This window comes from Somniosus microcephalus, chromosome 3 (genome assembly GCF_052327205.1).
Source record: "Somniosus microcephalus isolate GS21.2 chromosome 3, FLI_Smic_1.0, whole genome shotgun sequence".
Classification (NCBI taxonomy): Eukaryota; Metazoa; Chordata; class Chondrichthyes; order Squaliformes; family Somniosidae; genus Somniosus; species Somniosus microcephalus.
The window spans coordinates 196,757,378-196,771,525 of NC_140989.1; the positions used below are offsets into that span (position 1 = coordinate 196,757,378).

Here is a 14,148-nt window from a genome sequence, read left to right on the forward strand (position 1 = left end):
GAACGGGACTTGGTGCGAGTTAAGACACGGGCAGCAGAGTTTTGGATGAGTTTAAGTTTACGGAGGGTGGTAGATGGGAGTCTGGCCAGGAGTGCAGTGGAATAGTCGAGTCTAGAGGTAAAAAAGGCATGGAGGAGAGTTTCAGCAGCGGATGAGCTGAGGCGGGGCGGAGACGGGCGATGTTACGGTGGCGGATGTAGGCGGTCTTAGTGATGGCGCAGATATGTAGTCGGAAGCTCATCTTGGGATCAAATACCACACCAAGGTTGCAAACAGTCTGGTTCAGCCTCAGACAGTTGCCAGGGCAAGGGATGGAGCCGGTGGCTAGGGAACGGAGTTTGTGGCGGGGACCAAAGACAATAACTTTCGTCTTCCCAATAGTTAGTTGGAGAAAATTTCTGCTCAGTACTGGATGTCAGACAAGCAGTCTGACAATTTAAAGACAGTGGAGGGGTTGAGAGAAGTGGTGGTGAGGTAGAGCTGGATGTCAATTCAATTCAATTCAATTTGTCATATATGCAGCAGACGTGTGTACTGCACAATGAAATGTTGATTTTTACGAGTCCTCCCAACATTGGAATAAATGTCGTCAGCGTACATGTGGAAACTGACTATGGGGAAAGAGCAAGGGAGTACGATTAATTGGATAGCTCTTTCAAAGAGCCGACACAGGTATGATTCTATATGTAAAATTGTTGAACTGTTCCAATAAGTCACCTACTTCCAGGTATGTGCTCCTCTGTAACCAAATAGTATAAGACAGGACAGACAGGCATTTATATAGCTCCAGTCACCACCTCAGGACATCCCAAAGTGCTTTACAGCCAATGAAGTACTTTTTGAAGTGTAGTCACTGTTGTAATGTAGTGAAAAGCTGCAGCCAATTTGTGCTCAGCAAGCTCCCACAAAAAGCAATGAGCTAATGACCAGATAATGTGTTTTTATGGACACTGCACAAACTCCCCTGCTCTTCTTGGGAGTGATTGCTTGCAAGCGCATCAGTCCTTCTGCGTGCGCCCGTATGGGGGAGCCTGAAGACCGTTTTGCGTACTCGATCGGTCGGGCATGCGCCCAGGCAGCAGCTGGAGCCTTGCTGCCTGCAGCATTATTTTGAGCTTGACAATACTGATATAACCCACAATAAAAAGTGTCAAAATGTAGAGCAGCAGAACAGTTTGTGAAGATTAAATAAAAGGATAATAGATTATATCACTCATTATACATTTTCCCACAATTTGGCCATTTGGTAGTGTTACAATTACAGGAAGCTCGTTTAAACGGCACCTAAATATCTGGAATTCTCTATTAACCGGCAAAATTCTCACTCCGAAAACAACACCTCAATAACTGGCAATGTTGCCGAGTCTGAGTCTCCCGCGGTGGCCGAGTTAGTCAGTGGGGGTAGTTCTCCAAACTGCCACTACTCGGCTTCTTGGCGCTGTCGGAAGTCGGAACACCTCAATACTCCTTTAACAGGAGTCTGACTCTCCCGCGCTGCCGGTAGTCTCTTCTGATCCGCCATTTTACAGGGGTACTGTGTCTCCCATGCTGCTGGTGGCCATTGCATTGCATTACCCTCAACTGGCAGTACTGTACTTAATCAAGCATCTTCCACCATCCATTTAACACAACATTCTGTAGGTGAGTACCCAATTACTGTATACTGCACATTTCTTGATTTTTTTATTTTTCTTTGTTAAAAATAGCCTCGGTAGATAACCCTCTCCGTCATCTGGAATTTTTGCTCAACTGGCAACACGCCGGTCCCGTCAGTGCCGGATAACAAAGAGTTACCTGTACATTCAATTATATCTAAGGTGCAATGTAGTTGATATGTACCGACTCCAATAAGTATGGTTAGATTTCACTACTGTTATGGATCGGTGTATTGTACTTATTCCAAATTAAACTGTCTTAGTCATCAAACTGGTACTAACGATAGGTTCACTAGACTGATTCCTGGGATGGGGGGATTGTCCTATGAGGAGAGATTGAGTAGACTAGGCCTATATTCTCTAGAGTTTAGAAGAATGAGAGGTGATCTCATTGAAACTTATAAAATTCTTACAGGGCTTGACAGGGTAGATGCAGGCAGTCTAGAACCAGGGGTCACAGTCTCAGAATAAGTGGTCGGCCATTTAGGACTGAGATGAGGAGAAATTTCTTCACTCAGAGGGTGGTGAATCTTTGGAATTTTCTACCCCAGAGGGCTGTGGAGGCTCAGTCGTTGAGTATGTTCAAGACAGAGATCGAAAGATTTTTGGATATTAAGGGAATCAAGGGATATGGGGATAGTGCAGGAAGGTGGAGATAAGGTCGATAATCAGCCATGATCTTATTGAATGGTGGAGCAGGCTCGAGGGGCCAAATGGTTCACTCCTGCTACTCTTTATGTTCTAACAATAGAAATGTGTTTACTGGTACTATTTTAGTCCATGTTGTTTGTACAACAAGTTAATATCCTTGAACAAATGTATTTTTAGATTGTCCTGAACCTACTAATACAATGGCCCAGAAATTCGGGTCTCCACGGGTGAGTACGCACTAGGCCGACTGGAAGTGCCGGTTTCCAGCATGTACTGCACATGCGCGGGAAACCGGCACTTCCGATCCTCTGAACGAAGGGGTTCAGAGGTCGAACGCGCGCGCAGGAGAGGCTGCGCGTGCGCTTTGAACTTAGGTTTTTTTTTGCAGGTTTTCCCGGGATCGTAAGCCTGCAGTATTTAGAAATGTAAAAAGCAGGCGTAAGGCCTGCTTTTTACAAGGTAAGTGGTCAATTAATTAAAATTAAAACATTTTTTCCACAGGTTTATTATTTTTAAATACTTTAAAGCAAGGTAATTTTATTTTTAGCCCCGTTAGAATATAAAATTATTTTTTCAAAAATTTAAATTATTGTTTAAAATAGTTATTTAATGTAATTTATAGTTAATTTAAAAAGTGTGATTTAAAAAAAAAAATATTTGAAGGTTTACTGCTATTTTGGGGCCGTAGTATTCATAAGTTTTGACAGGTCTTCCTGTCAATCTTATGAATGGTCTTTTCCCTCCTCCGATTGGCTGCCCATGGCTCACGTGATCCCAGGGGACGCATCGCACTAACTACACCCCTGGGACACGCAAGCACTGCGCGCCGGCAGCTGGGCCAGGCCCCGGAGCGGAATTCCACGGGGCCCTACAGCTCAACTGCCGGCGCGCAAGGTAACACCCGCGGGAAGCCCCCGACCCGAATTTCTGGGCCATTATCCTATTAACGAGATATCATCACATTCAACTCAAGTGTAAAGTATTACATTTCAATTTGTGTAATTGAAGGAAAGATGATGCTTCTGGAAAACTAGCACAGACAGACACATGCCCGCACCCATTGGTTTATTGACTGGCAAATCCTCACCAGCTTCCTGCTATAATAGCACCACCTGAGATCCAGAGGCCATTGAGTATTTGCACTTCTTGTTTTCTATTTCCTATTTTAATGAACATTTCTGCCTTAAAAATTGCAGTCTTGACCTTGGTCCCTTCATTCAGAATTAAAAGATTTTTTTATCACTTCCAGAAGGAAAACAAAACCCATAAAACTCCAAAGAAGTAACTAACCCACTAATTAGAGTATAAAGTCTTTTATTTTACCAGCCAAGGGCAACTATAATTACAATTGCAGAACACTAGATAACACAGGATCTTCACAAAACTAACTACAGCTCCACTTTGTGCATCCTACCATATCACCATTCTCACTTTGCACCTTCTTTAACCATACTGTACAATCAAAGCAGCACTCTGAACTCTATAGCCTATCTGCCTACAATGACTGGATCAAATTACACATTGCAGAGAACTTGAATTACTCGACAGCAGACAGGATCAAATTACACATTCCAGACAAACTGTTGGGTGTGTCTTGTCCTCCAGGGGACCAATCAGAAATCTGGTCCAACCCACTTGTGTTGCAAATAGACGCAGCCATTCTTCTTTGAATAGTGCCGTGGGATCTTTTACGTCCACCTGAAGGGGCAGACATTGGACGTCTCACCCGAAAGACGGCACCTGCGACAGTGCAGCACTCCCTTAGTACTGCACTGGAGTGTCAACCCAGATTACCTAGCTCGAGGAACAGCACCTCATTTTTCGATTAGGCACTTTACAGCCCTCTGGACTCAACATAGAGTTCAACAATTTCAGATCATAACCTTGGCCCCTATCACATTTTTTATCCACACTTTTTGTTTGGCTTTCTTTTTTCCCCCTCCCACAGGGCAGCTGCCTTTCATTCTGCCAGCGCAATTCACACTCCATCTAGAGCCATCCTTTGTTTCTTAACCTGTCCCATTACCACCTCCTCTTGCCTTGAATATCTCTTAATGCCTCTTTTCTTCTCCTGCCTTCCATCCTATCACAGACCTTCCCTTTTGTTCTTTCATCCCCTCCCTGATTTCCCAACCCCTAAACTTGCTTAAAAATCTGTTCCTTTTCCTGCTTGTTTCCAGTTCTGACGAAAGGTCTTTGACCTGAAACGTTAACTCTGTTTCTCTCTCCACGGATGCTGCCTGGCCTGCTGAGTTTTTCCAGTGTTTTCTGTTGTTATTTCAGATTTCCAGCATCCGCAGTATTTTGCTATTGTATTACCTACGCAAGTCTCTGGAGTGGGACTTGAACCCACAACAGTCAAATTTAGAGATGAGATGCTACCACTAAGCCACGGTGGACTCTACTAATAAGCACCTGTGGTTCTTTGTCCCCTTCCTGCCTTTGAATGATTCCTTCAAAGCCTCTTATCTTTTAAATGAATGTAGTGTAAAGAATGGACTCACCTTCACTTTTAGTTGCCGGTTAGGAAGGTCAGTGTAAATTAAATCCCATTGCTGGATTGTGAAGCCCTTGATGGACAGGATAGCCTCTATTGTCAGCAGGTCTGATATGGCATCACCCACAGTCTGTAAAGTAGGAATCAGAGCTCAGAGTAAGTGGATCTGACTGCTTAATCGTGCTCTTCAAAGATCGAGGTAGATCTTGCCAAACATAGCTAAGAGTAGTCAGACAAGTCCATTTGTACTTCCTGTCAGTAAAAGGAAATTTTTAGTTAAGATAGGTAGATTTTGCTTGCACTATTACAGGACGAGCAATATTCACTTTCCATAGAATTAAGCTGTTCAATAATTAACGAAAATCTCTAGCTGTACTACTGGTTTTCACCAACACACCCGGCTCACTGAGCTCCCTGGTGTGCTGTTGTCGGAGGGCATCAAGCGAATGCCAGTTGCTTCTGCAGGTCAGGGAGGTGAGTCAGTCCAGGCTCCTCTTGCACTCTTCATTGGTACTTAAGGAAATTACCAGCATGCAGCCCATCAAGAGGTAATAGGAAGGTGTACATCAAATAGCTACGTAAAGCACACTGTTACATGCTGTATTTACCAACTTTTACTCGCCTGGTTGATTAGATCAATGATATTTTCAAGCATTTTAGCTGCATTGCTTTTCTCTCCCACTTGGTTTTTGTCCTGGGCCATCTGTTTGATTTTGCTCTCTGCTGTTTTACTGAAGAGTACCTTAAAAGGGGAAAAAATAAGCAGAGGCATTTTCTGATTCACTTAAAGCAATATTATTGAAGGTGGCATTCTCAACTCCAAGAGCAGTATTTTAAATCTATAATTTCTACCATGCAAGCAACGGGGTGTCCCTCCTAGCAGGGGGGCTTCTAATTCCCCCCCCTCCCCCCAAAAATGATGCAAATACTAGAGTGATTGTAAATCTAACCTGTAGCCCTTTTTAAAACATTGCTTCGTGTCACAGACGAGCTTTGTTCTCTCATTTAATCTTTCCTGCCATCCACCCTATCACAGACCATCCCTTTTGTTCTTTCCTCCCCTCCTCCCTTTCCCTGTCCATGCTTAAACCCTGTTACATCTCCAACTTTTTCCAGTTCTGACGAAAGGTCACCAACCTGAAACATTAACCCTGTTTTCTCTCCACAGATACTGCCTGGCCTGCTGAGTATATTTCCAGCATTTTCTGTTTATATTTCAGATTTCCAGCATCCATGGTATTTTGTTTTTCTCTCATTTGTCTAACTCTATTGAGTTAGAATACTAGGACCCCAGCTATTCACAATAATGATCTAGACGAGGGAACTAGATGTAATATCTCCAAGTTTGCAGACGACACAAAGCTGGGTGGGCGTGTGTGCTGTGAGGAAGATGCCGAGAAACTCCAGTATGATTTGGACAGGTTGGGTGATTGGGCAGATGCATGGCAGATGCAGTATAATGTGAATAAATGCGAGGTTATCCACTTTGGTGGCAAAAACAGGAAGGCAGATTATTATCTGAACGGCAATAGATTGGGAGAAGGGGAAGTGCAACAAGACCTGGGTGCCCTTGTGCACTAGTCGCTGAAGGTAAGCATGCAGGTGCAGCAGGCAGTTAAGAAGGCAAATGGTATGTTGGCCTTCATAGCGAGTGGATTTGAGTACAGGAGCAAGGATGTCTTGCTGCAGTTGTACAGGGCCTTGGTGAGACCACACCTTCAGTATTGTGTGCAGTTTTGGTCGCCTTATCTGAGGAAGCATGTTCTTGCCATGGAGGGAGTGCAGCGAAGATTCACCAGACTGATACCTGGGATGGCAGGAATGACGTATGAGGAGAGATTGGGTCGATTGGGCTTATATTCGCTGGAGTTTAGAAGAATGAGAGGGGATCTCATTGAAACTTATAAAATTCTAACAGGACTAGACAGACTAGATGCAGGAAGGATGTTCCCGATGGCGAGGGAGTCCAGAACTAAGGGTCACAGTCTAAAGATAAGGGGGAAGCCATTTAGGACAGAGATGAGGAGGAATTTCTTCACCCAGAGAGTGGTGAACCCGTGGAATTCTCTACCACAGAAGGCAGTTGAGGCCAATTCATTAAATATATTCAAGAAGGAGTTAGATATATTTCTTAAGGCTAAAGGGATATGGGGAGAAAGCAGGGACAGGGTACTGAATTTGGATGATCAGCCATGATCTCATTAAATGGCGGAGCAGGCTTGAGGGGCCGAATGGCCTACTCCTGCTCCTATCTTCTATGTTTTTATTTTGGTACTCTGGTTCTGTAAGAAAGGAACGACTTGTATTTAAACAGCACCTTTCATGTCCTCAAGACATCCTAAAGTATAATTGTAATGGGATTAAGTTAATAATGACAGATTCCACTGGGGTTTACAGCACCTTTCTGCGTGCGTTCTACTATTACTTGGGAGGAAACTTCAGTCCAGCGAGTCTCGACTATGACAGCAAGTAATTTCAAGATTTGTCATTGTTATCTTTGATTTCCTCTTTGCAATCTAAGGCCTCAAGGTTTAGCAAGGTTAATAAAGACTGTGTCTATTTACACTAAAAATGTAGAATGCAATGAATAGGTATTATATCACAGCAAGCTGACTAAACTAAAATTGAGATCACAACCTCTTCACAAGGTACACTGTGAGGACACAATGACACTCTTTGGGAATGCATACTCGGGTAGCTATTGTGGACAGGTAAAGTGCATCATCCTTTCTCACCTCACCTTCTCGTACCATAAATCGCACCTCAGGCATCCTGGTCCTAGGCCCACTCAAGGTTTCTCTGTAACTAGCGACTAAAAAGTGTAAAGACAGCCATGTTAACTGCCTCCAATTTTTTGCATGGATGTACGTTTGCAGGGACACATGTTTGCAGGGACGTACGTTTGCAGGGGCGTATGTGCCCCTTTCACTCCCACTAATATACAACAAATCACCATATGATGAAAGTAACACAAATTTACCAGAATATGCTATGCGAGCCTACAATTTAAATATTTTATTTCATGTCATAAATTCAGTCTTTAATGCAACAGAACAGGTATTCTCTCAATTCCAAATACCATGAATCCTTCTATACCACAAACGAACAGAGCAGACGAGCTCTCCATTCAGACTGCCACTTACTGTGCCATGGCCATTTGCTTCAAAGTAAACCCCAACATCAAATTCCTGAGCTTTATGGTGCAAATATTTCACTCCTGTATTCACACAGTGTACAGGAACCTAAGAAAAACCACAAGCATACATATTAGAAATCAGCCAACTGTTTAAATCCAAACTTGGATTATGTGTCGATTATTAACTTAGTGGTTATGTTACTGGACTGGTAATCCAGAGGCCTGGACTAATGATCCAGAGACGTGAATTCAAATCTCACCACGGCAGCTGGGGAATTTACATTCAGTAAATTAAGTAAATCTGGAATTTTAAAAAAGCAAGCATCAGTCATGGCGACCATGAAACTACCGGATTGTCCTAAAAACCCATCTGGTTCACTAATGTCCTTTAGGGAAGGAAATCTGCCGTCCTTACCTAGTCTGGCCTACAGGTTACTCCAGATACACAGCACTGTGGTTGATTCTGAAATGGCCTAGAAAGCCACTCAGATGTAACAAGCCGCTACGAAAAATACCAAAAATGAAACCAGACAGCCTACCCGGCATCGACCTCGGCATCAGCTTCAGACACGGCAACGGCACACCCAGCCCAGTCAACCCTGCAAAGTCCTCCTCAACAACATCTGGGTACTTGTGCCAAAATTGGGAAAGCTGTTCCACAGACTAGTCAAGCAACAGCCTGACATAGTCATACTCACAGAATCATATCTTTCAGCCAATGTCCCAAACTGCTCCATCATCATCCCTGTCCTGTCCCACTGGCAGGACAGACCCACCAGGGGTGGCAGCACAGTGGTATACAGTCGGGAAGGAGTGGCCCTGGGAGTCCTCAACATTGACTCTGGACCCCATGAAGTCTCATGCCTTCAGGTCAAGCATGGGCAAGGAAACCTCCTGCTGATTACCACCTACCGCCCTCCCTCAGCTGATGAATCAGTACTCCTCCATGTTGAACACCATTTGGAAGAAGCACTGAGGGTAGCAAGGGCACAGAATGTACTCTGGGTGGGGGATTTCAATGTCCATTACCAAGAGTGGCTCGGTAGCACCACTACTGACCAAGCTGACCGAGGCCTGAACGACATAACTGCCAGACTGGGCCTGTGACAGGTGGTGAGGGAACCAACATGAGGGAAAAAACTATTTGACCTCGTCCTCACCAACCTACTTGTCGCAGATGCATCTGTCCATGACAGTATTGGTAGGAGTGACCACCATACAGTCCTTGTGGAGACAAAGTCCCGTCTTCACACTCAGGACACCCTCCATCGTGTTGTGTGGCACTACCACCATGCTAAATGGGATAGATTCAGAACAGATCTAGCAGCTCAAAACTGGGCATCCATGAGGCGCTGTGGGCCATCAGCAGAATTGTATACCACCACAATCTGTAACCTCATGGCCTGGCATATCCCTTACTCTACCATTACCATCAAGTCAGGGGACCAACTCTGGTTCAATGAGGAGTGTAGAAGAGCATGCCAGGAGCAACACCAGGCGTCCCTAAAAATGAGGTGCCAACCTGGGAAAGCTGCAACACAGGACAACATGCTGCTAAACAGCAGAAGGAACATGCTATAGACAGGGCTAAGCGATCCCGCAACCAACAGATCAGATTCAAAGCTCTGCAGTCCTGCAACATCCAGTCATGAATGGTGGTGGACAATTAAACAACTAACAGGAGGAAGAGGCTCCAAGAACATCCCCATCCTCAATGATGGCAGAGCCCAGCACGTGAGTGCAAAAGACAAGGCAAAATCGTTTGCAACCATCTTCAGCCAGAAGTGCCGAGTGGATGATGCATCTCGGCCTCCTCCCGAGGTCCCCACCATCACAGAAGCCAGTCTTCAGCCAATTAGATTCACTCCAAGAAACAGCTGAGCTCACTGGATACAGCAAAGGTTATGGGCCCTGACACCATCCCGGCTATCGTGCTGAAGACTTGTGCTCCAGAACTAGCCGCGCCTCTAGCCAAGCTGTTCCAGTACAGCTACAACACTGGCATCTATCCGACAATCTGGAAAACTGCCCAGGTATGTCCTGTCCTCAAAAAGCAGAACAAATCTAATCCAACAAATTACCGCCCCATCGGTCTACTCTCAATCATCAGCAAAGTGATGGAAGGTGTCGTCGACAGTGCTATCAAGCGGCACTTACTCACCAATAACCTGCTCACTGATGCCCAGTTTGGGTTCCAACAGGACCACTCGGCTCCAGACCTCATTACAACCTTGGTTCAAACATGGACAAAGGAGCTGAATTCCAGAGGTGAGGTGAGAGTGACTGCCCTTGACATCAAGGCATCATTTGACCGAGTCTGGCATCAAGGAGCCCTCGTAAAATTGAAGTCAATGGAAATCAGGGGGAAAACTCTCCACTGGCTGGAGTCATACCTAACACAAAGGAAGGCGATTGTGGTTGTTGGAGGTCAATCATCTCAGCCCCAGGACAGTGCTGCAGGAGTTCCTCAGGGCAGTGTCCTAGGCCCAACCATCTTCAGCTGCTTCATCAATGACCTTCCCTCCATCATAAGGTCAGAAGTGGGGATGTTCGCTGATGGCTGCACAGTGTTCAGTTCCAGTCGCAACTCCTCAGATAATGAAGCAGTCTGTGCCCGCATGCAACAAAACCTGGACGACATTTAGGCTTGGGCTGATAAGTGGCAAGTAGCATTCACGCCACACAAGTGCCAGGCAATGACTATCTCCAACAAGATTCTAACTACTGCCCCTTGACATTTAACAGCTTTACCATCGCCGAATCCCCCACCTTCAACTTTATGGGGGTCACCATTGACCAGATTCTTAACTGGACCAGCCACATAAATACTGTGGCTACAAGAGCAGGTCAGAGGCTGGTTATTCTGTGGCAAGTCTCTCACCTCCTGGCTCCCCAAAGCCTTTCCACCATCTACAAGTCAGGAGTGTGATGGAATACTCTCCACTTGCCTGGATGAGTGCAGCTCCAACAACACTCAAGAAGCTCGACACCATCCAGGACAAAGCAGCCTGCTTGATTGGCACCATATCCACCACCTTAAACATTCACTCCCTCCACCACCGGCGCACCATGGCTGCAGTGTGTACCATCTACTAGATGCACTGCAGCAACTCGCCAAGGCTTCTTCGGCAGCACCTCTCAAACCCACGACCTCTACCACCTAGAAGGATAAAGGTAGCAGCCACATGGGAACACCACCACCTCCAAGTTCCCCTCCAAGTCACACACCATTCTGACTTGGCAATACATCACCATTCCTTCCTCGTTGCTGGGTCAAAATCCTGGAACTCCCTCCCTAACAGCAGTGTGGCAGTAGCTTCACCACACGGACTGCAGCGGATCAAGAAGGCGGCTCACCACCACCTTCTCAAAGGCAACTAGGGATGGGCAATAAATGCTGGCTTTGCCAGCGACGCCCACATCCCAGGAACGATTTTTTTAAAACTTGCTTTGTTCTGTTCCTGGCTGCACCGATTGATGCAACTCTGTCTAGTAAAGTTACACATTAAGTTAATTCAGGGGATGTTGCTAAAATGGATTTGAAGCAACTTTTGAAACTACTGAAGTTGAGAAATAATCCAGTCTCAGAATGTTATTACCTTCATAACCTCTTCAATGTATCTTGTTGAGCTTCTATTTGCATAGGCAGTCTGCACCACTGCTATATGCAAGTCCAAATCTGCCTGAGCAATAAAAAAAAGGATAATTAGCTCTACTGCCAATATTCACTCACAGTCCACTCTGGTAATTATGGTGCATTACTAGTTTAGCATTGGTATGAATCTCTTTCCTTTTCACATCAATGCGAAACATGTGCAGTACGAATCTGGACTTAAGGACCAATCAAAATCTGGAGCAAAGCTGAAACATGGAAACATAGAAGATAGGAGCAGGAGTAGGCCATTCAGCCCCTCGAGCCTGTTCCGCCATTTAATGAGATCATGGCTGATCATCCATATTCAGTACCCTGTCCCTGCTTTCTCCCCATATCCCTTGATCCCTTTAGCCTTGAGAAATATATCTAACTCCTTCTTGAATATATTTAATAAGTTGGCCTCAACTGCCTTCTGTGGTAGAGAATTCCACAAGTTCACCACTCTCTGGGTGAAGAAATTCCTCCTCATCTCAGTCCTAAATGGTTTACCACTTATCCTTAGACTGTGACCCCTGGTTCTGGACTCCCCTGCCATCGGGAACATCCTTCCTGCATCTAGTCTGTCTAGTCCTGTTAGAATTTTATAAGTTTCAATGAGATCCCCTCCCATTCTTCTAAACTCTAGCGAATATAAGCCAAATCGACCCCATCTCTCCTCATACGTCATTCCTGCCATCCCAGGTATCAGTCTGGTGAATCTTCGCTGCACTCTCTCCATGGCAAGAACATCCTTCCTCAGATAAGGTGACCAAAACTGCACACAATACTCAAGATGTGGTCTCACCAAGGCCCTGTACAACTGCAGCAAGACATCCTTGCTCCTGTACTTGAATCCTCTCACTATGAAGGCCAACATACCATTTGCCTTCTTAACCACCTGCATGCTTACCTTCAGCAACTGGTGCACAAGTACACCCAGGTCTCGTTGCACTTCCCCTTTTCCCAATCTACTGCCATTCAGATAATAATCTGTCTTCCTGTTTTTGCCACCAAAGTGGCTAACCTCGCATTTATCCACATTATACTGCATCTGCCATGCATCTGCCCAATCACCCAACCTGTCCAAATCATACTGGAGTTTCTCTGCATCGTCCTCACAGCACACACGCCCACCCAGCTTTGTGTCATCTGCAAACCTGGAGATATTACATCTAGTTCCCTCGTCTAGATCATTAATATAGATTGTGAATAGCTGGGGTCCTAGCACCGTTCCCTGCGGTACCCCACTGCCTGCCACTCGGAAAATGACCCGTTTATTCCAACTCTTTGCTTCCTGTCTGCCAACCAGTTCTCTATCCAAGTCAGTACCTTACCCCCAATCCCATGTGCTTTAACTATTCTACCAGTCACATCCTCAAAAAATTCCAGTAGATTAGTCAAGCATGATTTACCTTTTGTAAATCTATGTTGACTTTGTCCAATCCTGTCACTGTTTTCCAAGTGCTCTGCTATTACATCTTTTATAATGGACTCTAGCATTTTCCCCACTACCGATGTCAGTCTTACTGGTCTATAATTCCCCGTTTTCTCTCGACCACCTTTTTTAAATAGTGGGGTTACATTAGCTACCCTCCAATCCATGGGAGCTATTCCAGAGTCTATAGAATTTTGGAAGATGACCAGCAATGCATCTGCTATTTCTAGGGCCACTTCCTTAAGTACATTAGGATGTAGATTATCAGGCCCTGGGGATTTATCGGCCTTCAATGACATCAATTTCCCGAAAACCATTTCCCTACAAATACTGATGTCATTCAGTTCCTCCCTCTCATTGGACCCTGTGTTCCCCAACATCTCTGGAAGGTTATTTGTGTCCTCCTTTGTGAAGACAGAACCAAAGTATGTATTTAATTGGTCTGCCATTTCTTTGTTCCCAATTATAAATTCCCCCGATTCTGACTGCAAGGGACCTACGCTTGACTTCACCAATCTTTTTCTCTTCACATATCTATAGAAGCTTTTACAGTCAGTTTTTATGTTCCCTGAAAGCTTACTCTCATATTCTATTTTCCCCCTCTTAATGAATCCCTTTGTCCTCCTTTGCTGAATCCTAAACTGCTCCCAATCCTCAGGTTTGCTGATTTTTCTGGCCAATTTATATGTCCTCTCCTTGGATCTTATGGTATTCCTAATTTCCCTTATTAGCCACGGTTGAGTCACCTTTTTTGTTTTATTTTTATGCCAAACAGGGATGAACAAATTCTGTAGTTCATCCATGCGATCTTTAAATGTTTGCCATTGCCTATCCACCGTCAACCCTTTAAGTAACGTTCCCCAATCCATCCTAGCCAACTCGCGCCTCATACCATCATAGTTTCCTTTATTTAAATTCAGGACCCTAGTCTCTGAGTCAACTACTTCACTCTCCATCTTAATGAAGAATTCTATCATACTATGATCGCTCCTCCCCAAGGGGCCTCGCACAACAAGATTGCTAATTAATCCTTTCTCATTACATAATACCCAGTCTAAGATGGCCTGATCTCTAGTTGGTTCCTCGACATATTGGTCCAGTAAACTATCCCGTATACGCTCTAGGAATTCCTCCTCCACA

General features: G+C 44.9%; 1 protein-coding gene across 4 annotated transcripts in view; it reads right to left on the reverse strand.

The window, feature by feature from the left end:
* The window catches only part of pgm3 (phosphoglucomutase 3), a 206,427-nt gene that overhangs the window by 98,622 nt on the left and 93,657 nt on the right, over positions 1–14,148 (reverse strand). For 3 of the 4 annotated variants that reach the window (XM_085982099.1, XM_085982100.1, XM_085982098.1), the window contains exons 7-10: positions 11,539–11,622; positions 7,947–8,045; positions 5,426–5,545; positions 4,811–4,933 (exon numbers count right to left, since the gene is read on the reverse strand). In XM_085982099.1, coding sequence (XP_085838225.1) covers positions 4,811–4,933; positions 5,426–5,545; positions 7,947–8,045; positions 11,539–11,622 — 426 coding nt within the window. The remainder of the gene's footprint in view (positions 1–4,810; positions 4,934–5,425; positions 5,546–7,946; positions 8,046–11,538; positions 11,623–14,148) is intronic. The other variant, XM_085982101.1, reaches the window with a different exon arrangement.